This window comes from Passer domesticus, chromosome 1, assembly GCF_036417665.1.
Source record: "Passer domesticus isolate bPasDom1 chromosome 1, bPasDom1.hap1, whole genome shotgun sequence".
Lineage (NCBI taxonomy): Eukaryota > Metazoa > Chordata > Aves > Passeriformes > Passeridae > Passer > Passer domesticus.
Window position 1 is genome coordinate 44,243,771 of NC_087474.1, and position 26,834 is coordinate 44,270,604.

At 34.1% G+C, this 26,834-nt stretch overlaps 1 protein-coding gene across 23 annotated transcripts in view; it reads left to right on the top strand.

Annotated features, from left to right (window-relative positions):
• ULK4 (unc-51 like kinase 4) overlaps window positions 1–26,834 on the top strand; it is a 212,714-nt gene that overhangs the window by 65,203 nt on the left and 120,677 nt on the right. For 22 of the 23 annotated variants that reach the window (XR_010360981.1, XR_010361004.1, XR_010361006.1 and 19 more), the window contains 7 exons: window positions 2,052–2,173; window positions 2,487–2,543; window positions 5,531–5,582; window positions 5,673–5,767; window positions 14,063–14,114; window positions 14,214–14,358; window positions 19,710–19,802. Coding sequence is in view for 18 of the 23 variants with exons in the window: in XM_064417051.1 (XP_064273121.1) it covers window positions 2,052–2,173; window positions 2,487–2,543; window positions 5,531–5,582; window positions 5,673–5,767; window positions 14,063–14,114; window positions 14,214–14,358; window positions 19,710–19,802 (616 nt within the window). In the remaining 5 variants the exon portion in view is untranslated. The remainder of the gene's footprint in view (window positions 1–2,051; window positions 2,174–2,486; window positions 2,544–5,530; window positions 5,583–5,672; window positions 5,768–14,062; window positions 14,115–14,213; window positions 14,359–19,709; window positions 19,803–26,834) is intronic. The other variant, XM_064417094.1, reaches the window with a different exon arrangement.

Below are 26,834 nucleotides of genomic sequence, written 5' to 3' on the forward strand. Positions count from 1 at the left end.
TTTGAAGCACAAATTCACCTCTTATTGTTTATATATACTATATGCAACTGATGTAGTAGACTGATATTTCCTCAGAATCTGAAAGTTTCAAATACATAGTTACTATTATGATACATCAATTGCTTAGACATGTAATTACTACTGATTTACAGTTAGAATACATTTTTGAGAACTGATATCAAGCATAATTTCTGCACTTTGTTTTCTTTTCCAAGCTGGATCTGTGTATTGATTGTTTTCTGTAACCTGAAGTTCTATCTCTATATTTGTCCATATTTGTCAGTAGTCTTTTTCTTTTCATTGCTGTATGATGAAGGAGCATGTGCTGCTCGAGGTAGTGAAACCTATGGGCACCTAAGACTAATAAACAGATTTGAAAATTGGGATAGTGAAAAGCAGTTTAGCTGTTAATTTAGAATTAATCCTACCTGGCTTTTTTAATATGTATTCATGTAAGCTCCTTACTGATCCCATCTTCTTCCACCAGATGTAGCTATAAACCAAATAGATTAACCAGTTGTAGAAACTGACCTTAAAGATACATTTGAACAAAAGAAATAAATCTTTAATCTTATGGTTAATTTAAAAAGTTTTTGGTTGTCGTAAGTAAGAAAGTAATTCTATTTCTGCATTTATAATATTTTACCTGTTTTTAGGAAGTAGATATAAATTGTTTAGATCATGCTAAAATTAAAGATAGCCATATCTATTTATGAAATGCAAAATTGCCAAATGTGATGGTTATGTATTCTTTAAAATATAGAAAGAGAAATTGTTCACTAAATCAGTTACTAAAAAAAGATTGTGTGTAATTCAAAACAAAAGGTATTAATGAAAAAAGTGTTGTGTTTTATGTATTTGAAGAGTTTTAAGCAACACTTTCTTTTCTTTACCAGTGAATGAGTCAAATCTTTAAGGCCTGCTTTAGTGCTAGGCTCTATCATTTCTGCTTATATTGAAAACTGAACTCCATGGGAACAGAATAAAAGCATTGATATTATTCAACATGATTAAATTCTGAGTTACTGTGAAAGGAAAGGCCTTTTCTGGCCTGAAAAATCATATAAAATATGGAGTACCATTCTTTATTTGTTTAACATATATGTGAATACCCTTTTACAGTTTTGAGCAGCCATCTTTTTAGGGGAAAAAAATATAACAGGTGGTCTTTCAAGACAGCATTGGTATTTTCAGGTTATAGGGACAAAATTTTCCTTCTTTTTATATGAGCTATTTTTTCTCATGCTGCTTCTGTTCTTTATTCCACGCAGAAGAGGTCTTGCTTTTTGTAAACAATAGGAAGCATTCCACAAAGTTAGCATAATGTTCCTTGATTTTTATATGTCTCTTCTGAGTCTGAAGCATAATTTTCACTATTGCCATTAAAATTTTGTTACCTTATGTTAGCTAAAATTTTGTCTGAGGTTTGTAATGGAGGCCCCTAAGTTCTCTCATTGATCTGTTGTTATCTCTTTTATGAGAATTCCTGTAGATTTAGGTCACTTGTGTCACAGTTAAATCAGTGCATAAGGATGTGTGTGTGCACAGCTGGTAGAAGGATCTCTTTTCTTGGTGGAGAAGGATGTTTGGGTTTTTTTTTTTCCTGCTGAACTGTGCTGCAGGGGAAACATGCTGCTTCAGCATTATGTCACCCACTAATCTTAGTTTGTTCAGTTCTTGGTTAACTGAAAGCCATGAGAATTTCACTTTTTACTTCACTGAAAATAGAACTTCATCCACATAATTTAGCCAGTATAAGTCCTCTCTGCCAAGAAGGGGTAGTTCTATCTTTACTTCAACAGTTACCTGATACTTCTATCCTCACTGTTTTGCCAGAGATGACCTCTGCCTGTCCCTGTAGCCAGAGTAGGGAATTGTTCTGGTTGAAGACAGAGCTAGGAAAGAAGTGCTGGATTCATCACGAACACTACTTCTGGCAGACAGAGAAGACAGGAGTGAACAGAGGCTACTGGAACAGAGATTTTTTATATGTCATTTGCTATTTATTGATGTTTTTATGTTGGATCAGCCTGAAATGCTGTTTTCTGTAGGTGATATTCTCAGTGCCCTAACTAATGTCTCTGGACGTAAGCACCCATCAACAGTTCAGGCCAAACAGCTGAAGATGTGCCTTCCTATGATGCCTGTAGTGCTTCATCTTGTGACATCCCAGGTAGATTCTTGTTCCCCCAAGATTTGTTACACAGAGGACAAACTCTTACAGTTTCCCAAAATCTGATTTCTGTCAGTCATGATCAGAATGAGTAAAATAGAGGTTTTGTTAATGCATAGATATGTTGATGAGTATTCCAGCTATGAAGCAGCATTTGATAAATGTGCATTCTGTAACAATGGTAATGACAGAAACAAATGCATATTTTGTCCTCTTTTTTTGTTTTTCTTAACATGTGAAACAACTTTTTACTTTTTCTGGTCATTAGATGTGTATTTAATGTAATTTTTTTTCTTTGGCTAATTTCAAATAGGTATTTCGTCCCCAGATAGTCACAAAGGAGTTTCTTTTCAACTATGGCATCTTACTTGTGAGTATAAAATACATGATAAATATTTTTACAAGATATACTTATGCATAAAATTTTGAAAGTTACTTTAATGAAATAAAATTAAATTTCTAAATTGGAGAGAGAAGTTTATTCTGAATGTATATTTTAAGCTTTGGTTGTATTCAAAACTTTCTATATAATCAGAAAATATTTTCTGTAGTAATCTATTTATTCAAAGGGAAACTCTGTACATATTTGATAAACTGAGAATTTCCTGTGTGCTTTATTTCTGAATCACAAAGTTTATTTCTAAATTACGTAGAATATTCTCTCTGGAATTTCCTACTAGTATTTTATGAGCAGAAATGAAAGAGAAATTGTAATTAATCTGTATTTAAGGTATTGTTTCTTCTTGTCACCTTTTATTTCTTGTCAGTACTTCTAAACTGTGTTTAGTTTATGGAAATCTATGGAGCTAAGATACTGAACTTATGTTGACATTTACAACCTGTTTCTGACATTACCCATAGAAAACAAACTTTTTAGCTGTGCCATTGGATAGTACAGGAGAAATTAAGTAGTACAGTTCTGACATAATTTCCTCATATAAAAACAATTGTTTATGCTAAATGAGAAAAAAGGGATATTCTAAATTGCATATCAGAGTTAAGCCAATACTTTTAAGTGCATGAGTTCATAAATGACAGCTAGGTATTTATCTCCAAATAGCATGAAGAAATGGTTTGCTACAAACAATTAGATTCAAGTTCTCTTTCTCCTTTGACTCTTTATTCCAAGAAAATGGGGTTTAATTTAGCTCTACTAAAATATTTGTGTAAAAATTAGCATTAGAATGATGAAAAAAAATTTGAAACTGTAGATGTTGAATTACAAAGCCCTTTCTCCCTTTGAAGCATTTCTAACTAGGCAGTAGATTTATTAGTAGTTTTCAATCAACCTTCTAGAAGGTGAAATTCTTCTGTCAACAGTATAGGTACAATGAAAGTTTTCTTTTGATGTTACTCCAGGTTGTTTGAACTACTGACTGAGGAAGTCAGGCTAGTTATAATAGCACAGCTTTCCTCTGAAATCAAGGAGGAGCACATTACTCAATGTATCCTATGTCTTGTCCTGTCTCCATTGAAAAAGGCAATTCAGGAACTTACATACACTGTTTAAATTTGTACATGAAAAATGGAGGGAAAGTAGTATATCTGAAAAATTAATATAAAATTTTAATCCATTGTATGTAACTGTGTTATTATATAACTAATATAATTACATCTGGAAGGGTAACTATCCATTCTATCAGGTAACAACCTACTCTGGAAATTTGAGTTTAGCAACATTCCCACTGACACCTATAAAGGGACATTCAGTCATTACCCTGTACTTTTTCAAAATACTGTGCTAAAACTGAGGCCCCTAAGACTTTAGCAAGGCAGTATTTTTGTTTATTTTGTTCTTTTTTTCCTGATTTATTCAATAGTCTTGTTCTTAACAGTAAGAAATTATGTGGAGTGGAAAGATGTGTGCTTGGGATCTGGACAGAAAAGAAGAGTTATTTTCCTGTAGTGGTTGTTCATTGAGAATTTTTTTTCATGCTGCTTTGAAGTTACTTCCATCATCACTGTAATTTTCAGTAGTGTTGAGCAAAGAAATTGAGAGGGAGTCAGGACAGTCCTTTCATGTTTTCTGCTGTGAACAGAAGTACACGGAGGACACACCATGCCCACAAGGCACAGCTAATAGCAGGCTCCTGATGGTGTGTGCAGGGCATAGACTCACCTCTAGCGATATGCACATACACCATTTCTCTCCATTGCTTGAAAAACCCCGGATAGTTGCATTTCTTTAAATCACACATGTTTGTCCTGTGTTTCTAATATACAATCAATAAGCATTAGTAGCCAGAACAATATTTGCACCAACTATTTTGATGTTTTCAAATCAGTCTTGAGACTATGGTTGTATAAAACTGTCTAAAAATGAGCAAACAAAATTATTTGCTCCCTTCCAAATCAAGTTAGTTAGACAATACCTAGTAATTTTCTTCAAATGATCAAGAAGATAACTTTTTTTATAGAAGCACTTGTTTTTTATAACTCTTTCTGAGGTGCTTTTAAATAATAAAATATATAATTGGTTTCTCTTTTTTTAGAGAAGAATCCTTCAGATGTTTCTTACATATTGTGAAAAAGATAACACATGTAGAAACTTCTTCCATTTTAATATATAATAAGGAAAATGTAATTGGTAGTGAAATATAAAATAATGCCATTTTCCTTAATTCTACATTAATAAAAAAGAGCATACTACACATTCTTAGAATTTTCCTTCCTTAGCAAGTCTTAATAACATCTTTTGCATCCAATGAAATAAACAGCTATGCATAAAAATGAAAAGAGAAGAACAGTGGGTCTAATTGTACAATATTTACTTAATCCAGATTATTAATATTTTTTAATCCTGTTCCTTAATATGATGACTAATTTAGGTAATTTTTAATAGAAAGTTATATATGCATTTTTGCATGTTCTCCTGAGTGTAACTGCATCCATAGCATGCATTGTATGCATGAAGATCAAAAAGATGGTACAATAACAGAAAATTGCATTTTCTGAAGGGTCTTTGGTCATTTTAGTGAGTTATTTTGACATAGCCACAGCCAAAGTAGTTCAAAGTCTTCTAAGAAATTACAGTTTTGTGTTAACAGTGAAAACATTTAATTACTGTCTATTTAGGCTAGAAATGTTATGATTTCTGATACTAGTCAGGGTAATAATCCTTACTGTACTCCACATTGAAGATTCCAAGAGCATTAGAGACTTGCAAAATTATAGCATCTAGATCATTGGTACTTTCAGTTTTAGTTAATTATTATGAATGTTTATCCAAATGTAGGTACAATTATATTTTGTATTTACACAGTTTTTCAAATAATTTCTTGTTGTAATTATTCAGTAATTATGCTTTTTAATATTTTTTCCCAAAGTGTTTTAACATAAATGCTGCTTCTTTTGCAGGAGTTCATCAGATCAATAGATTCAGGAGAAACAATCCTGGATAGAGCAATAGGTGTGGTAACCTATGTTATTGCAGTACTTTTAGACACAGATATTCTAACTATTGAATTTTATGAAGGAATGTGATTACTTTTACCAACAGGGCAAGCTGCATCAGAAGAATTGATTAAGACTACTTTATTGACCTTTGAAGCAGTAACAGAGCATCCCAGCTTGCTGATGACCCATCGCATGACTGTAAGTCTGACAGCAATTTAAATAGTTGCAGGCTGATAGCCTAATTCAATTTTAAATAAAAAATTTTGAAGATTTAGAAACAGTTTAAAATATGGTTTAAATATATTGTGGTTCTATTTGACAGGAAAAATGCTTAATGTTTATAGAGAATTTTCAAAGAAGCAGCAAGACATTCAATTTACTGTATTTAGTTGAGAAATTAGAGGGAGAATGTGAAAAACTTAAGAGTTTAGAAATAGTGGTTCTTGATTCTGAGTTTCTTCAACTTCAATGAAAATATGTTGCTATATATTAGTGAAACTACCACCACTATTTATGCTTTCTACATAAACATGCTTTTAACAACAACACCTCTGAGGATTGATCCTATTCTATCTAGATACCAGTAGATATCATATCATGTCATATCATGTCATGTCATATCATATCATATTATATCATATCAACTGATGAGGTCGTCAGTAGCAGTTATGGTGTTGGGGTTTTTCTGTTGTTGTTTGTTTACTTTCTTTTTTAAGTCTAACAGATTTCTTACTTAAAAATGTCATTAGAATTATCAAACATACTGTAAGCTTCTTACATCACTGAGTTTTGTTTTCTTTGAAGTTCTTGGCTAAAACATTATACTGTGAGCTAAGCTATTTGAAAGCAGAACAATTAAGTTGTAAAATGGTTGTCAGCAAATCAGGAGGTCTGAATGGTTAAATCAGGGTTTGACAAATCATCATAACCTGTTCCAATGCATTTTTGTGTTCGAACTTTCACCAAATTACAATCCACAATATTTGCTGAGATGACCATTTGATTCAAATTGAATCTTATGTGTTTGTATTGGAATTAAGTTAAGGGCACACACTCAATATAGCACTTGCTTCAAGAAAGACATCAGCAAATAAATAAGAACGAAGGATGTTAGGCATTGTGCTAGGTAAGGTAAGAATGGGTGATCTTAGAAATCAAATGGTTTTAGAAGTTGAATCCTAATTGGTGTGTGTGTTATTTGAGGATTTAGATAATAAAGTCTTAATAAGTGAAAACAGTAAAATGAATCCCAAATATGAATTGGAATTTTAAAAAGTTTAATAGGATTTTTTTCATGAATGCTCACAAGAGTGGTATTCAAGAAAATGATCCTTATGCAAAAAAATCTAGTCAGAGGGGAAATAGTACTGTTCAATTTACTTTAATATGGCAACAATGTCCTAGAAATGAAATGTTAGGTGTAGGTGAAGTATGAATGCCTACTGATATCTCCCTACGTGCCTGTCACCCTGCTTCTTACTATATCTGTATCCTTCTAGAATCACCTCCGTTTTAAAAAATAATTGCTTTACTTTTGTGAGTTACCAGTGTGTCTTATATTGACAGATATATGTACCATTTTTTATGAGGGTCCATCAGCACTGACTGAAATTGTGATACCTTATGTCAGCGCATGAAATGAAATTCCTCTACCTGTTTCAACTTTAATGGTCTGGGGATTTTTTCTGGAAGAGACAATTCCTCTTTACAACTCTTCTTCCCCTGTGCCCATTTCCACATTTAGCAGAACTTTTTCCTGAAGCCAGAGACTATCCTAGTCTCTGTTAGGTAACCCATGGGTCACAGTAGGGGAGTTTTAAAGTATCTAGATTTCTGAGGAGCAGTTTACTTCAGTTCATGTATAGGAAGCTTTAGATGTTTATTTAAAATCCACCTCAACATATCAGTTATGTAGTTAAAGATACAACTTTCTTCCTGACCAGTGATTGTCCAGTAATTCTGACACATACCACTTTTGTAGTTTCCCTGGTTTAGGTATAATATTGTATCCTTGTCAATGCACAGCTTTTTTTTTTTCTTCGTTTTTGTTTTCTTAAGAAAATCTGTTACTTCACTCATTGACTTTCATAAATAACAGTTCTTGCTAATTTAAAAGAGCCCTCTTGACACTCAGCAAATAGTCATTCAGACATAAAATAAAGTGGAGAAATTGCCTTGCATTTTGTATGTTAAATTCAAGAAATTGTCCATTGTAATTAATAATCTCTAACCACATCTGCCACTAGTGGTGCAAACAGTAATTAGTTTAATACTATTTACGAAGTCTAGTGTGCTAATTATACTTGAATGTACAGCATACATTACTTTAGAGGAAAATGGTACTTCATCTTCTATGATGCATACAGACTATTTTTGGAATTGCTGTTGCTCGAGGGATATCTTCTAATTGCTGCTGGCTGAGCATGACTGGAATCTATGAATATAAATTCCAGCACACAGCAGAATGTTATGCTTTTTTAAAATGTTGAAGCAAGACATGTTCAATCTTCCAGATCAATATTTAAGTATTACAGTGGTTAATAGGACACTCTTTTACTGGAGTGAATTTGAAATCCTAGGCTGAGCTAGGAAGGATGAGCCTGGATTGCCCATTTAGTCCAAGTTGTTTACAAGCAGGATTTTAAGGAGTGAAGCTAGGTGAAGGCCAAAACTTTCTTGAGAGGATGCAATTTTTTTCTACTCTTACTGTGACATTGCTTTAAAGTCTCTAATCAGAAATTAAATGCATTTCTAATAAAATTTAATTAATGCAATAAAAAGTGGGGCTGTAATGAGCAAGCAGAACCAGAAAGTTTTTCATTTGAGTTCTGTTTTTAGTTTAACTAAAGTGAAAATTGTTTAAACTAATAGGAATTTAAGAGCAACACCTCAGTTTCATCCCCACTTTGAGAAGAATTACTTGTTCTGGGTTTTAGTTCATGTTTGATTTACTTTTGTATTCATACTTTTAACAAAGAAAATAAAATAAATTGTGGGTTTTTGTGGTTAAATTTCTGATTACCATCAACCTGAAGTCAATTATTGAGGAGATTAATTTCTGTGGAGACTGACTGTATTACATATTGCAAAGTGTGATAAAGTCAATGGAAATTAATTGACAGTGCTTAAATGAAAGCCAGCAGTGAGCAGTAATTTCATTTTGCATGCAGATGTGTGCATTTCTACAAAATATAAAGTAAAGAATAACAGTAAGTGTGACTTGGTAAATTTTTACAAAACCAGATTTTCAGGTGTGCAAATATGATGTTGAAGATCATTAAGAAGAGTCTGTATAGACTGGACTGAAATATTAACCTCAGTTTCTCAAACTGGTACAAGTCCAACTCCTTGTTTCTTCCACCTACCTAAAATGTGAAAATACTTACTAAATTCAGATACTAAGTGTTATAATAATATTGATTTTCCAATTTCAGTTAAGATTTAGATATAATTAACTGGAAGGATTTGTGCAGACTCTATAATTTGCATTTTTATATTTTGTTTAAAGTACATTTATTTGCCTGAAAAAAAGGACATGTGCAAATTCAGAGCACTTAAAAGAGTGAAGAAGCTCATGATGGCAGATGATTCCTGTGGGAGTCCTTTCTATACTCCAAGTAGCTCCCAGAAGTAATCTGTGTACTACACATATAATCTACCCAAAACATTAAAGTTCTTCTCTGGTTAAGGCTAGAGTTGTCAGCAGTGATTCTCTTCCTCAAGGTTTTAAAACTTACTTTTAAAAATCAGACCAAAATGAAAGCACCTAGAACATGATGAGTTGCTTGATGGGAAGTCAAGGGAAAAGTCATATGGCAGGGAAACCTACTGTTTGACAATATGGGAGTTATTAGTTTCAATAAAGATGACAACACAAGGGTTAGAAACTTCTGGAAGTGCTTTTTTCTTGATTCAGCATCAGTGTTCTTCATCCACAGGCTATTCTAATCTAACCACTGACATCTTAATTTTGTCAGTGTAGGATGTGACTATATGGACATATTGTACAGAAGTTTTTCAATCACATTCCTTTTTAAGTAGATTAAAATACTATACTGCATGTGGCTTTCTGTCTATTAAGCTAATCCAGATGACATGAGACTTCTTCATGAAACCAATTCCCTACTAATTGACATATTGAGTCAGTCAATCAGTTCTGTCTCTTCCCAGAAGAAAAAAACCAAATCCTCAATGAAGATTCTGAAGACTTTTAAATAAAAATTACAGAAGTGTCATCTTTCTTCCCAACCCATTCTAACATGCATTAGGTTATTTTTTCTGTTACATTTTGAGAGATTACTGATGATATTAAAACGCTGAGGAGTGTGCTGTGCTTCGAGCAAATGCTTTGAGAAGTTTGAAGGCAGGAAGAGAGATGATTTGGGGTTGGAGCATATCTCTCATGAGGAACAGCTGAGGGAGTTGGACCTGTTCAGCCTGGAGAAGACAATTGAGATGAGACCTCATTAATGAGTAAAAATATATAAAGGGGGGAGGGGGGGGTGTCAAGCAGATGGAGCCAGACTCTTGTCAGTGATACCCATACCTCACTAGTCAAGTTTTCTTTGCAGAAATTACTCAACATTATGGAGGCAGATGTTCTGGTTCTGGATAGAATACTTGTATTTCCAAAAAGGTTTTGAAAAAGTCATGCACCAAAGACTTAAAATTCATTAGTGGCCCTACACTCTTACCCACAGGCTAATCAACTTCTAACTAGTTAAAATTTGCTGAGTGGAGAATAGAGATCCGTTTTTGAAAATTTAGGTATTTTAAGAGTGGAGTCTTAGAAAGGTTTGTTGGAAAATGTGCTGCTAATTCCGAAAAGGAAATGAATAGGAAGGCGACAGAACTGACTGATGACACTAAATTATTCACAGTAGTGAAAATTAAAACTGACAGAGAAGTTGCAGAAGGGTTTTAGATTTGACTGAAAGGAAAATAATGACATGCAATTCAATACTGATAAATGACAAGCAATGGACATGGGGAAAGTAATTTCTACTGTACATATGCACTGTCAAACTCTAAACTACTTGTAACTTCTGGAAGTCTTTTTGGCATTATTTTTCTATGGAAATGATAGCTTTATACTAAGCAGTGGACAGGAAGACAACTAGATTATTAGAAATGACTAGTGAAAGATGAGACAAAAAACCAGAAAATGTTGTGCCATGGTGCACTCAGGTCTCAAATACTGAATGCAGTTGTGGTCATTCACTCTCAAAGGGAATGAAGTATATCAAGAAAAAGTACAGCTTGATCATGCAGGAAGGGTCTGAATACAAAAGAACTTCATATTGGAAACAAAATACTCTGTAGTATATGGCATGAATGGCATGGGAAAGACGAATTGGAAATAATCATTCATGCTTTTTTAAAGTAATAATATGTGGGTATCAAGTTAGCTACTCTAAAAATAAGCAAGGATATTCCTTCATAAGGCATAATTGAAGTGTAAAATGCAATGCTATTAGTATTGCACATGCTAACAGTATAAATACAGTATAAAAGTATAAATAACTTTAAGATAGGATGGGACAAAGATATGGGAGAAAAGGGTAAACACAAAAATACAGATGCAACATCAGCTTAGGAAGTTTCTTAATTCAATAGGTACTTTTCTAGAAACTAGATGTGTGTTTTATGCTTGGTTTATTTCTCATACTCTTCTTCTACTCCATTCCAGCTGTCAGAAACAGGATTACCAGGTTTGAACTATGTTTTTTTGGTCCTGTACATATATATTGTAGCTGGGACATGTGAATGTAGTGTGTTTGGAAGTTTCTAGAATTTCATTGCTGTTTTGTGTAGATGACACCATGGTAGAAGGCAGCATTGCCTTGGAATGCCAGCCATCATTACAAAATTATGCAGTGGTGGTTTTGTGCAGCTAGGGATGTATAATGAACTGAATGTCAGGCTATTTAAAAGGTGGTGGGAACTCATCTAGAGCTATAATCACATTCAACCTATTTAGTCTGTTTAGGCTTAAAATTAATTTCCTTTTTTTCTTAAGCAATCTTAGTGATAAAGACTGAGACAAAAAACCCTGTATCTGATTTATCTTCATGCATATATGGAGATTTCATTCCACTCTGATATCAGCAGCCATTCAAAAGATGAAGAAATAAGTCCTTGTTTGAATATTCTTCTATTTATTTCAGTGCCAAAATACTGGTACCATCTTTCTCTATACATAAATGACAGACACATTTGCAATTTACTGGTGAATTTGTTAAAAATATTTTATGCACTGTTGCGCCTCAGATTATTTCACCTCAGTACTCATGTACAAAGTTCATACATTGTTTACAAGTTTATATACACATTAGTGAAAAACAGTGACCCAAATGGCATGCAGAGAAGATTAGGGTTGTGGAGTTAGAAAGTATCTAATTTAAGGTTCATTTAATGTTTAATATATGCTTCCCCCTTCAGCATGTGCTTTCTGATGTGCTCTTACATAATAAAATAATTTTCCATAGGATTAGTTCTTCATTTAGTTGATCTCCCCACCACACTGAACCGACATGAGGCAAACATCTTCTATGGAGAATTCCTTTCTAAACAGTTTGTTTACTAAAACTGAGGTTTGTGTTAGAAAAAGCTCAGAATAAGCTGCTACAGTCATTTAAGAATCTTCTTTAAAGATTCTCTAAAGAATCTTCTTTACAATGACAGTTGAAAATATATTTATCTTAGGAAAGACTTATGACTGGATTAACTACATTCACTAATGTGGAAAGACTACTGTTAATGCTAGATTAAAGTGATAAAAGATTTTAAGTTTTAGAAATTGAAATTGCATCGTATACTGTTGTATACTGTCATCTTAATTTGTATAAGTCTGAATCAATGCTCCTGCTGCTGAGTGTTTCATAATATCCAGGGACTCTAGGTTGGTTCAGATAATCGAGAGCTACTTCTTTTCCTCTCTTCTGTTTCACACCTTTAATTTGCCACTTACATGTGCTTCTTCATTTGAGAAGCTTTGCAGTAGTTGAACTGGTTTCTTGGACTGAAAGGTCTCAAGTATACACAGGTTTTTTTCCTACCTCACTGGTATGTTATAGCTGATGCATTATCATTTTTAGAACAGCTTAGAAGCCTGCACTAATTGAGTTGTTGGAATGCAGTGCAGTTTTATTATTTAACCAAAAAGACAATGAAATATTTAAAAATTATGAAATGTTACAAAAGTCACTGCATCTGTTATAGCATTACCTATATAGGTATAAAGGCTATTTGTACTTGCAAGAATAGTTTGGCTTCCCTACCTCAAGCAGAATCCTTTTACTTTTTTTATTGAAAGTCTGTAACAAATGCATTTTGTAGTAGTTTTTTTCAGAAATTAAAAAAGCTAAGGTAAATGAGTCCCTTAATGTGAGAGATTGGTTTAACAATCCACCAACCAGCAGTGAAATAGTTGCTAACTGCAGTTATTGCTGGCTAGAGGCTAACATCAGTTATTGACCCTTTTCATACGTACTTTCAACTTCTATAGATGTTTCGTATTAGTAGCTGCATGTATCTACAGAAATTTTATCTTCTCATATTAATTACTTAAACAAAACACATGGGAAATTATAGCGCAGTCTTGTTACGCCAAATCCTGTCCACAGTGCAGTGAGAATCTACACAGCAATTTTCTTTGTGTAAGTAAATCCTAGGACAAGGTGTGCATCCATGATACATGCCTAAAAATTGCAAGGCTGTCCATCCATCCTCTTCCCAAAACCCAAACCTGTCTACATAAATTATATTTTAACAGTGATTTAAGAATTAAAAACTCTCTTATAGAGAAGACTAATAATACACTATTTTTGTAACTGAGCCGTAGCCTAGTTTATCATCAGTTGATTTCAAATGGAGCTAAGCTGACTAGTGCTGTGACAGATGATAGATTTGTAATAATACCCTCATGGACTATAAAAAGTTGACTGGATTGTATTTTTTATCATGCAAGTCTTTGGTAATGTAAATTTACATTTTAGTGGAGAACTGTGTATTACTGAAAAGAAGTCAAAATATTTTCAATACTCTATATTAAGCTTAGGGACATTTCCTTAGAGGTAATACATCTTTTCTGATGTATTTTAATTCTATGCCTTTCTGGTTTTGATCTGAACTCTATTCAATGATTGGTTTATAGATTAAAGCATCAGGATTAAGATACTCTAATACTCTTTTTTCTTAATATCTTACATCTGCACTGAATTCTGTACTTTAAATTAAAAGTCAATGAATTATATTAAAGTTATTGTTTTTTCTATATAAAAGTACATTAATGTCTGTAATTTTATGGCAGTTTACCAGAGAACGATTAACTTGGTGGCTTTATAAGAGTGATTATGGCTGAATTTCCATGATTATTCAACTCTTTGTTTAAGGGCTCTAGCAGCAAAATAAACATAGATGATAGTCTATCTCTGTTCTATCTTTTCCCTCTGTGAATGATCTAAGCCACATCTTTCTAACTCTCTGTTTTAGGTTGAAGACTCTATTGTCCCACCACTTATTTCTTTGGTCCACAGTCAGAATGGTAAGTATAAAGACATATAAGCTACAGTTTCCATGAATTCCACAGTTTGTTTTAATTACATTTCAGTGTGGTTACATTCTTGGCACCTTTATTTTCAAGTGGAATGGAGACTCTTCAGCTTGCGGTTGCTCTCAGAAACCACATCAGTGCTTTTAAGCCACGAAGTCATGGGTGAGGAGAAAGGGGAGAGCCTCAACTCAAACAGCAAGCTTCTGTCTCTCATTAGGGATTTACTGCTTCCTCAGTAAGTATAATATTGCTCCTGTAATGGGGAATAACTCAATATGCAAGCCATTTTGACAGTATATTTGTTTTAGCCATCCTTTCTATGTTTAAATGACTAAGTCAAAAGGGGAATAGCAATTAACTGCTGCCAGAGTTCTTTGCCCAACCTCTCCTCCTAGGTTCATTTTGGATTTGTTCATATGCAACACAAACACAACTTCTGTGTGACACTCATTTATGATACTGTGCCTCTGGCTACTTTTGGAGCAAAACAAGATTCCTTCTAGCTTTTGGGCTGTGATTTAAATACTTCTCTTTGTTCTTCTAATAAAGTCAGAACATTCTAACTACATCTTTTTTGTCTATTTTGGATATTGTACCTTTATTTAAGATGTTCTGAAAGTGTATGGAATGACATAGAAACTTTTTTTAAAGGAACAGTACATCATGGATTAATCCTGCATGGTCCACCCAGAGGCTATTGCCTCTAAATTGCTGTCCTTTCCTGCTGCCCCAAGCAGCAGAAAAAACGTACAGCAGAGTAGATGAAACTACAGCCTGTAGGCCAGATACGGTCTGGAACTTCATTTACATGGTTTTGGGTGAAATGAATCCTGTCTTTTCATACTAACTTGCAGTTGTGCATAAAGAGAGCTCTCTGTGTTATGCACAGATTGACTGTGAGCTGGTAACATCTGTGAGTAGAGGGAAGGAACATGAGACAAGTACAGTAGTGATGAGTCATCAGTTGTATTTTACATTATTCTAATAACGCTGCAGTGTATTTTCCTATGTGGTCCTCAAAAGTTAGTAATGGTCAATACTTAGCTGCCCTAAGTGAGAAAATTGTTCACCACCCCTACATTATGTAAGTGGAAAAAGGCTGGAGGAATGAATGTTGGATTATGATCAGAAACCCAGTGTCTTTTCCAAATATGAGACTTTCTCTGCTAATTGAGTAATGTTCTTACAGTTTGAGGACCAAAGTTTTATCCATGGAAGGTGTGTAGGCTTTTCTCTCTAACAGAGAATTGGATGGAAATCTTGCAGTTCTGTAGAGAAACTTACTTCAATACCTTCCTTCAAAATTTTTTCCTCTGGGAAATGTAGGATGCATCAGTACAAATTAAAATGGCAACTGGAAATATTATTTTTAAAATAAAGTATATTTTGTTATTAAAAGCTGTCAGATAATTTTCTTCAGACAGGAGAAGAGACCTGTAGTCAAAGGAGACAGAGTTCTATGCTTGCTCTGAAGCTTCCCCTTTGTAGACATGTCCATCTTATACAATGTTTCTCATTGAACAGGGAGATGTGTTTGGAGGGATATGTCATGCTAATTACAAACTAGAAGGAAAACAGCCATTGACTTTTGTCTCCAAGCTTACTAGCTCAATGGAGTGGAAGGGCTTTTTGGCCTGAGACTAAATATGATCCCATGTTGGGGACTTCAGTTGTACCATCTTAGCATGTGCTATGTGGCAGATGTATAAAAAATGGTCTTACAGCAGCTCAGGATCTTGAATGCAGGGTTTAAATAATTCCTGAATCAGTTTCCCCATCTCATTAGTAGAGATGAGAAGGAAGGAGTTCTGAGAGTCAGTGTAATCTACTTGTGAAGATAATGTAAAGCTCTATCCCAAGAAATCTCAGAATTTCTGTGGTTTCTGAGAAAACTTGAAATCTCTTGAAACTGAGATAGAACATTGGAGGCTGAAGAGCTTTTTGCTGATACTGTTTAGTCTTTCTGTTGCTGGGTAAGGGATGGGAAAGAATCTGACTCAGCTGGAGGACAGTCAAAAGAGGGGGGGGATGTGATGGTCGTTTGTTCATGGGCAGTCTGTGGAGGGAAGTAGATATTTCCACTCTTTTTCAATCTACTGAGAGCTGTTGAATATGGAAGGGAGTGACATCCAGTTTTAATATGGGATGTTCTTTTTAGGGAAGATGGTAATCTTAACACATTTGTGTGTATATTTTATTCCTGTGGATATACTTGTCAAATTAATTTGTTTAAATGTAAAACTGACCCTTGAAATAGATTGTGGGTCACTATGCATAAAATATAAGTAGACTTCATTTTGAGATAAATGCAGGAGTGCAGTGATTACTATTTTTTCTCATCTTCTGCATCATCAGTAAAGTGGTAATTCCATTAAATATTTGTGCATTTATAGATCACGAAGTTAGCTTCCTCATAGGATTTTGATTAAATTGAATGAAACTGTGTCATTAAATTTCAGTTCATTGAAAGATTATTTTCCTGAACATTTCATAACCAAAATGAAACCTGCAGCTATAGACAGTGAATAGATGGCAAATGCTTTATGTCTAGATTTTTTAATCAAAAATTGAAACATCAGCTCTATTTCATTTTAATTTCCAACATTCCTAGTTATCTAGCATTAAAAATTGAGCCAGAATCAGCAGAAAGAGAAAAATGTATAAATAAAGTTATATTTCATTTGAAGGTTTGTATAGCTTGTTCTCAGTAGACTACCAAGCCAGTTCTGAAATTATGAAATGCAGGATACTTGACATAATATTCTTTTTTTAAGAGCTTAAGAGAGTCTACATCCCTAAATCTTTAGTTCCTTTTGTCAAGGTTGTTTAGAAAAGATTGACAAAATAACTCCTTACAATGTAGTACCTGAAGTTCACAAAACCCTTATAAAATGCCCTCTACAGCTACTTGCGGGGGAATAGAATGTAGGAGAATAAAGACAGTGTAGAAGGCAATCTCACCCCTGAGGAGTTACAGCTGTACTAATTATCAAAGATTAAGCCTGCCCTTAATAGGCCACATCTGTGTCCAGTAAGGATCAGTGCTATAAAAGAGTGGGTTAGCGAGCTGAGAAGTGGGTTGGAGTTTGTTTGCTGTGCAGAGGAAGGAGTTAGTATGGTGAAGGGCTGCCTATGAGAAATCGCTGAGAAAGTATGGGACTTTTGCAATAAGATAACAACAGCTACCGTCACTAAACTGTTCTGTGTTAAGTGGCAGTGAAATACTTAAATGAATGAGTCATCAAATTATCTCGAGCATGGCATATTTTCCCTTCTGAGAAGATTCATATATTCATAGCTCCTAATGGACTTTATTTAGTCAATGTGTTTATATTAATTGCTAAGACATTGACTCTAGTTACCCATGTTTTCTCACATGGCATTTGGTTTGATGGATCACTGCACCTTCCCTCAGAAATATCCTCTCCTAGTATTGTCTTGGGGGAGGGGAGAAGAGAGTTTCAAGGAAAAGGAAGTGAAGTGAGACTTTATTTAACCTCAAGAAACTAGAATGGTAAGTAATAATAGTGTCTCTCAAGTGTAATACATAGAAAGCTTAAAACTGTGAAGGTGGAGACTGTTTAGGGATTATGTTGATGTATGTATATGAACAAGTATATTGCCAAGTGTCAGATTTTTAAGTGTGTATGGCTGATTCATTTGTTACTACTGTTAGGAATTAGTTTTGGAGACTTAAATTCATGTCTTATCTAGTGAAAGATGACTTCTGGCATCTGAGTCACCTGATAGCATCTTTGCCTCAGAAGATTTAGTTATGGACTCTGGAAAAAAAAAAAATTGCAAGTCCCATTATGTTTGGTAGGAGTATGTATTGCTCATATGTAGGGCTCTTGGAATCAGTGTCTACTAGAGTATTACAGTATTGTCCTCTTTTATTAAGAGACTTTTTATTGACCAGTGAGAAATGGTTTTCTTTGGGGAGCTGGAATCTGTTCTTTGTAAAAGAGGGGGTTTAATAACTAAAGACCTGAAGCCAACACTGACTTCTAACTGATAATTTTGTATATCCTCTAATGTGGTTTGCAATCCTACAGTAACACATTGAAGTATTTAATAGCCATGATGCATGCCCATAGGCTGTGTGCTTGTGTGTCATTGTTAGCCCTTGTGAGGGAATTCCCACTGGCTACATCAAGACTGCATGGCTGGTGTGCTTGTCCCTCCTCATCATAGGCAAGCAAAGCATCTCCCTCTAGATTTCCTTCCTGCACATGTCAGAGTCCTGAGGTGCAGTGCCTACACAGAGGGAAAGAGCTAACACATGGTAGGTACATGCTAGTGTGAAGGTGGTGGGAAGTGATCCAGATTGCTCAGTTCAGACAGCACTAGGGATCTCAAGATGTGGAGTAAAATTTTCAGTGATTTGCATGATTTCCCCTTCCTCTACCAGAACTGTACAGTTTATTTTTGTGGAAGCATTTTGTTGCTCATAACATGGTAACCTGCCATGTTTTCCTACAATTCATACTTTCATTTGTTCTTGATTAATTCTTCATGGGTTTTTTTTGCAAATTAAAAGATTTACACTTCCTGTTCTATTACATCCACGTGTTTGGAGTAGTTGAAATCAGACTGTGTTTTGACATAGTTTAGTCTGTGATTTTCTATGCTTGTATATTCCTCATTTCCATCATTGTATCCTACTGCCATCCACATACATTTGTGCTGTAATACAGTAAAATTAGCCTCGTGTGTTGGGTGGGCATCACTAGAAGGTTAGTAGCAACAGCAAAGTCCATTTTGATTTACAGCAGCCTGTTTTCCCTTACCAAAGATTTCCATGAGGTGATACTCAGAAATGTTTTGAAGAGGTTTTTCTTGGTTTATTTTCTGTCACAACACTCAATAAACATTGTTTTGAAATATTTTATGTTCTTCTGATCTATATGACTTGGAGAATGAAAGTATGCTGCAGTGAAAGCAATATTGTTTGGAATCTGAGATAAAATATAAACATCAATGTGTGTTTAAATTAAAAGAAAACACCTATGTATACAAAATATAGAGCTTAATAATATATAATTTGGTTGATCATATTCCTAAGCACCCCATAAATCTTCTACCTGATATCTTGAAGGTCATTTACTACTTGTCTCTTGAAGAGTAGAATTTTTATGTATAAAATAATATAGATCAATAAAGAAGTCTTGCACCTCTAGACAAGGTCAATATTCTATAAATATATTTTACCATAGTTTATAGTTATAAAACATATAGCTAAATACATTTATAGTTATTTACAGGTTATATAGTTATATAACCTGCAAATCTATATACGTCCGTGTATATACATAGAAGCATGTGTATACATGTTTTATAATTCTCTCTCTTAAAATGTGTTCTCTTATTAATGCTGCTTTTAAATTTAATCTGATTCTGGTTTTAAACTACTGTTTCTGAGTGAGTCTTGTTTCTTGCTTTGTACAATTTGAAACAGCCTTGTATTTCAATTGTAGTTATAAAGTTTGGAAATGGGAAATGATACATTTTTTGTATCAATTTTTGATGTGTATCTCTTGACATTTTCCCCCACTTTTTTTGCCTGTTTCCCACCTTGCCTTTCAGGTATGAGCACATTCTGCTGGCTCCAGACCCATTGCCAATGTATGCTCTGAAACTGCTGGTGGCCCTGACTGAGCGCAGCCCTGCTTCTGTGAGGTGATACAACTGCACATTCTCTGTTGCTCTCAGTTCCTTCTGTTTCAATTTCTCCTTTCGTATTAGGGATCAGCAATAACAGCTCTCCCTGTTGTTCTTCTTTGACTAGCACTATGATTTAGAAAAATGATTGGAGAGTATTTTTTATAGGACACATCTTGTGTCTTTTGTGTCAATTTTATATGATTCTGTTTTTTCATCTGGATTTAGCCAATGAACCACTAGAAACAAAATCTGAAGAATTTTAACATTAAAATTATCTTTAAAAATGTAAAAAAACCCCAAAACAAACATAAAACATTATTCAAATTGTTGTTCAACTAAACATATTTGTGACTAGGACAAAGGTGGTGTGTTTGTTAAATGTTTACACTAGTCAATGCACTTGAAAACTGGTCAGTTCACCCACAAATATATCTACCCTTAAAATTCCAAAATACTAATTTTAATTTTAGGTATAGGTAGACTCACTATGTTTAGAAGTATCTTAATATCTCTTCCTTCTTGTTCCAAAATTTAGACTGTGATGGACAGAAAAAAAACCCCAAACTGTGTCATACAACTTAAACTGTGTGAGTTTATAGTAATAAGAAGGATCTCTCTATCTTCCTGGATATACTCGAAAAATGTGGTTATTCTTGTCATTGACCATTGTCTATTTGTGATGTCTGATACTGTTATGGCTCAGAGGTTGCTAAGCATTGTACTGTCTTGCTTTGATTGATTGAAATGAGCACAAGGAAAAAAAACAAGGACATTTAATTTGTTTTCCCACTTTTTATTATAAAAGATGAAACAACCTCTTTTAATCTTTTATGATGCTACAGGGAATGGTGCTTTAATATGCTAGTAGACTACAAATTAACTAGGAAATAGGAAGACTTGAGATTTTTAAATGTTTTGAATTGTATAAAACAGTTTTAATTGTAAAGAAACTGTTTATGCTACTGTAGAATTTTATGTATTCTAGAAACAAGTAGGACAGCTTTTCATTTTTAGATTTAACCCACAGATATTCTAGTACTTTAAGAGTTATGAAGAATACTTGCGTAACCAGAATGCTGGTTATATTAGCAGCACATTTCCTCTTCCTACTGAATTTACTTTATTTGAGAAATCATACGTATTTGCCATTATGTATGGCACAATCTACCAATGTAGGTAGATTGTGGATGCACACTCATCCTCATGGTCATCTGGCATTGCACAGGATTTTTTTTCTTAATATTATTCAAGAGCAGCTGTGGATATGCAATGAAATACTATAATTTGAAATACCAGTATGTCCAGCACTCTTACTTAAGGACTGGCTATTGGATTCGAGATTCTAACCCATCTGTAATTGTTGTGTTTCTCAAATACTTTACAGGTCCTCTTTTACTTTCACTAAATCATGTGTTTGGCTAGGTTTCTAAAGGAGCACAGTTTAGGCAATTCCCTTGGTCTATCTTTTTCCTTATTCTTTGGCTTCCCAATAAATTTTACAGGAAGTAGCCAATGCTTCAAAGCACGAGAGAGGTGAATAATATATTCATCGTCATACAAATTGCTGGTGAACAAAATGGAAACCAGGGACATGCTGTGGTGAACGCTATACCACAGTTGGTTCTGTTTTGGTTCAATCAGTATTCATGAAGCTCAAAATTACTCAAGGCATATGCTCTTTTTTGCTCCTTTCATTAGACAGATGGAAAGTATCTGCAAAAATTGTGATGGGGAGTAAATAAATAAGACTGGACACAAATCCTGTGGGATTTAATTTGTTCTTGGTGGAAAAATTGTACTGCATTTTAGTACTGATGAGAGTGATGTAAGTCGCTGCATTGAGTCTGTGTGGCTTCTTCAAGCTTTCATTTTATGCATAATGCCTGGTTTTTAAGGATGGATTCTTTCTCCTGCAATTTTAAATGAATGAAAGTGGAAGTAACAAAAAAGATTTAAAAATGATGAAATGTTAAATTAGTATTTACCATGCTGTTGCAATGTCTTTTGAAAATAGTTAATAATAATATTATTTTGATGTAAAGAGTGAATTAGGAGTAGGACAGGGGCTAGTGTGCTTCTGTTTAGTTTGTTCCATATGATAGCTTGTTCTCAGACATGTTCACCTAACAGATTCTCACTTTCTTGCTCTCTCTTTATTAATTCTACCAATTTTCTTGCATCTCATTCTTCTTACCATCATCTCAGGATTTACCTGTGTGCTCCCTGATAGAGGCATCTGTGTTTGAGCAGTTCTTATTTTAGCACTTGAAAAGAGACAGATGCACTCAAATTTTTTGTTTGTTTCCTCTTTTTCATAGTTGATACTGTAAATTAGCTAAATTGTGATATCAGAGGAAAGAGATTTCATCTTCCTTCTACTATTTTTGGGCATTTCTGTTTTCTATTACAGGTTGTTTGTTATATATGGCATAGACACAGATACTCAAATAGTTATATTTTTGATGTTTTTTAAGCTTATGATAAAATACTGTAGTTACAATACATGTTTTGAATTCCTTTAATTAGCATTTTATAAGAATACAAGAAAATACTTTGTACTCTTTGCCATTGCTGCACAGTTGAGGTAATTTTTAATATTCTCTGTTGTGGGAGCTCTTCCACTCCATTGCTTTTCAATTTAGCAGTGAAAAACTCTAGTGATATACCATTAGTGTGTTGCTGAATTAGATCTCTCACCAACATAAGTTCTCTCTTGTGGAAGATGGTAGCTTTAAAAAACCCCAACTTTAATCTGTTTCTGTGGACGCTTTAAATTATTTGGACATCTGATCATGTGAGCATCCACAGGAAGAAAATCCAATTTCAGAAAAGGATGAGTGTTTTCCTGTCTGTTTTGACCTGAATGGGTTAGAGTATAATTGAGTCAGGTACCTTTTTTCACCTGCTTTTGCATCACGCAACAATTGCTGTCTGATACAACGTCACTTAGAGTTTGTTTCTAAGAAAATAGTGGATATTGGAAGAGTGACCTTTGAACCAAATTTGTCCATTGGTTGCCTGTTTTATACTTGGCTCAAAGCAAACAGTCCGGCTTTAAACCTTCTAGTAATATTCTGTTGTGGCTCTTCTAAATTCCTATTGCCTTGTCTGCTTCAAGAATTTTTAGTGGTTTGTGGCAAGAAAAATCGTGACCATTAAAACCAGTGTGAGAATTAATAGCGGAGTTCATATTTAGCTATATTGAGAGTGTTGATTTCTAAAGAAATCACTGATATTAAGTTAAGCTTCAGTTAATGATTAATTTCTGGGCTACTGCAAATTTGCATTAGTTTTTTTTCCTTTGCCTTAATTTCTCTTGGTGAATTGTAGCTGTTTAAAGAGTTTTTGGGGGAGTGAAACTTCTCACAGTGGGATTAAATGTCTGCAGCAGGCTGAGGTGTGATTTAACTATGCAAAGTCTGCATTCAGAAAGAACAGTATCATAAGTAGTTTGTCCTTTTGTATGTTTACCAATTTAATGTATGGGTTATATGTATGGATAGGAAGTCAAACATAATCTGTAAAGGGTAAGGGTTTTTTTCATTCCTGCTTTGAGTCTTTGAGTGAATTTCTTTGTTACTCTTTAAACTATGATATACCTATATAATATATCAATTATATATATACCAATATACTGATGTTGTAATAGAATCTATACTGTGCTACTTCAGGAAACTTTTACTGGATCATGATTCTTAAGCTGCCTTTTTGCTTTACAGGGCAATTGTGAAATGTAGCTGTGTGCTCTCTTAGGCAGCCACTTGTCTACCTTTAGTCAGAAAGTCATAGCATTTGGTGACATTAATGTATCTGAAAGCTAAACCTTCTGAACTATGGAGTCTGAATTTTATGGGTTGCTAAAATAGACAATTTTGGTTTCAAGGAAGAGAGACAGTAAAGGTAATAGAATAGAAGTGGAGGCAATGTCAGATATTGTATCAGATAATGATCATGGAAGTGGGACACATTCCAGTATTCTATTAAGGGCATTTCCTGAGGGAGAAACACCTAACTAAAAACTAATAGTAAGGCACCCTTCTTAGATGTGTGATGAAATCATACCAGGGGACCAAATTAAGTAACCTTTGTCACCTCCTGTCCTTAAAAATAAATCTTCCAGACAAACATTAGGCTGCACTAAAAAAGATGAAAAAGCATCCGAAACAAAAACAGGAAGGTGATGAAGAGCAACAACAGAAAAATCTGCTCCTTCTAAATGCCCCAGATCTAGTACCTGTGAAGATGATAGATGGATCAACCTCATATGTTGCAGCATATTGTGCTGACTAATTCAAAGTAACTGTCATAGTGTCTTTGGAATCATCCAAGAATTGTCCAATTTTCAAACTTTCTTTATGCTACTTTTTGTACCTATGCATTATCTATTAAAGACCATTAAAGGCACTTTTTAGGGTCAGTGTTAGGAGTAAGTTGATCACCTTTTCATACACTGTTATGATCTATATCAGTATTTAGTTACATTTCACTATATTCTGAAATGGGCTAAATTCTTTACCTTTGATTTCAAAAAACAAACAGTAAAAAACTCCAAACAAAGCCCAAATCAAAACCAAACTCTTTGAAGTTCAATGTCATGTTTTTAACCATTTGCTGGTGTTGTGGGTAGATTGTCTTTGAACCTGATGTAGTTTCTTTGCCATTATACTGGAGGTCTAGTGCTTTAGTGCTTTCCTTGATTAATATGGGCTTATGTTAATTGCTTTAAAATATTTTGTTCTTCTCATTCGTCATTTTAATTACCTAGTTTAGGGTTGAAATGCTTACTTTAAAAAGTAGGTCTGTTTCCTTCTATATTACTTCTCTGGTTTTATGTCATGTTTTACTTTCTATAATGAATGTGAATAAAATAAAATGGAGTTGTTCTGATAACAGGTAAGCCTTAGGGCCTAGTCCACCTCAACTGAGCAGTAGAACTATATGTTAAAAGTGTACAACATTAGTGAGAAAATCACAATCCAGATGGATGGGGAGAGATTGCCAGAGGATTAAACTGTTTTATTAGAACTTTAGGGAATGTTTATGTAGATTTAGAACCCGATTTTGATTATGCTAGTTTTGCATCTGTGGAAATTGAGTTGTAAAAACCCAGATTTTCCTTTTAGAGAAGTAGTGCTAATATAAAACAGCACAGAATTTTTATGATCTTGCTGTTCCTATTGTTTAGTGTAATGTTTGCATATATGCTGCTTTATCGAAAAACATTAGGCAGAAAGACTTGCCCAGAAACAGACTCTTGAAATGTTAAGTTTTGTGTCAGCTAATAACACTGTTGTCAAGTTGCACATCATTGTAATTCATATCAAAGGCTGTGGTCAGAGTTCATCATTGCAAGGGAGTTCTCATAGTCTAGTCATGTACAGACTGTAATACTAATCACCATTTTTAATGTAAAACACAACTCCTTAGTGTTACATTTTATAAAAGCTCCCCTTTAGTAAAGAAATAAGCTATTAACCTTAAACCTGTAATTTTGTTTCCTCTTTCGTGTTGCTGATCAATTACTGCATCTAACTTGTAAAAATGTGAGAGAAATATTTGATGTTACTGTTAAGTGAATTTTTGAAAAGTCATGTTGGAAGGTTCAAATGATGTAAAGCATTAAAAAGGAGCACATACCATTCATTCTTGGGGTTTTTTTACTTTCAATAGTGATTTTTTTTCCTTTATAAATATGAGTACCAAATGAGGAAGAGCGAGCTGTTTGGGTTGCTACAGCTGGAGCTGCAGACTTGAGTGAATTCAGTTCTGCCATGAATTGTCTGTTCAGCGTGAAACAAATCTAAACCACTGTCTAGTCCATTCTCTTGTGTTCAATAGTAGATGCCCAGAGAAGACTACAGGAAGGAGTCAAGTGTATGAGAATACAGTGGAGGCTTTCTTAGCCACCGCTGAGGTTTTTTTTGGAACCCATGTAAGATGATGAAGTGTTCTGTAGATGGTAGCTATTGAGGAGTAATCTTCATTTCATTTATGTGGACTGAAAGAGATATTTCACAAGTCACTTTCAGCATAAATAGTTATTCTATAACATAGCTGTGTGTATATAAAGATTTATCATCTTCAGGTATTTTCTTTGTATTTCTTTGTGTGATCTGATCACTTGCCATTTAATTTTGTGCCATCATCTTACAGTTAAGAAGAAGCACGCTACTTCTTAAATTTCTGGAATATTTTCTCCTTTATCTGTCTCCCTCAGCCTTTGTAATGTGAACAGTCACGCCTATTTTTAAAGAGCCTGAGTAGGGTTCAAAAATCTGTCATGGATTTGACATTTCATCCCTTAATGTCTTGCTTCTTGCTTTGTATGTGTCCACCACTTCTGTTCTGCAGAATAATGTCTACTCATTTGTTCAGTTTAGAATGTCTGTAATACCCAGATTTTCACACCCTCCCATCCAACTTTTCTCTAAAGATTCTCTCTGATAACACATTTTCTGTCTTTTTAAGGTATCAAACCTGTAACAAAACTCCTTTTGTGTTTAGTGCCCTGGAGTAGGCTTTTGTTTTGCAAGAAAGCAATTTAGGATTTCTTAGAAAAACAGATCTCGCATATTGTTGGAAAGCAAAATTGGTGGCACAATCTCATTCGGAAATTTGTTAGTATATTAAAAATTCAGATTATACTGATAGCAAGTCTCTTAAAATCAGATCACCAGTTATTTTGAGCCAGCACTGCTTATTTGTATATAGTTTTAAATGAAACTGAAATAGTGTGGTTATCTGGTATTATCATTTACGTAAGTATATCATGATGATTCTGTATGTTTTCCAAATAGGGTAGGACCTAATTTAATATAAATTATGTAACAGTCTATGAAGAACCAAAATAATTCTGCTTTAGAATAACATTCTATGAAATAAATCCCATAGCTAAACTCCTCTTTCACCAGGTTTAAAACAGTTCCTTTGTAAAACTATATAATACAGCAATGAAGAGTGTGATAAAGTCACTCTCTCGCTTGAGCACATATATGCAAAGTTGGGATAAATCAGTTTTAAGCTTTGTCTTAATGCAGTGCTTGATGT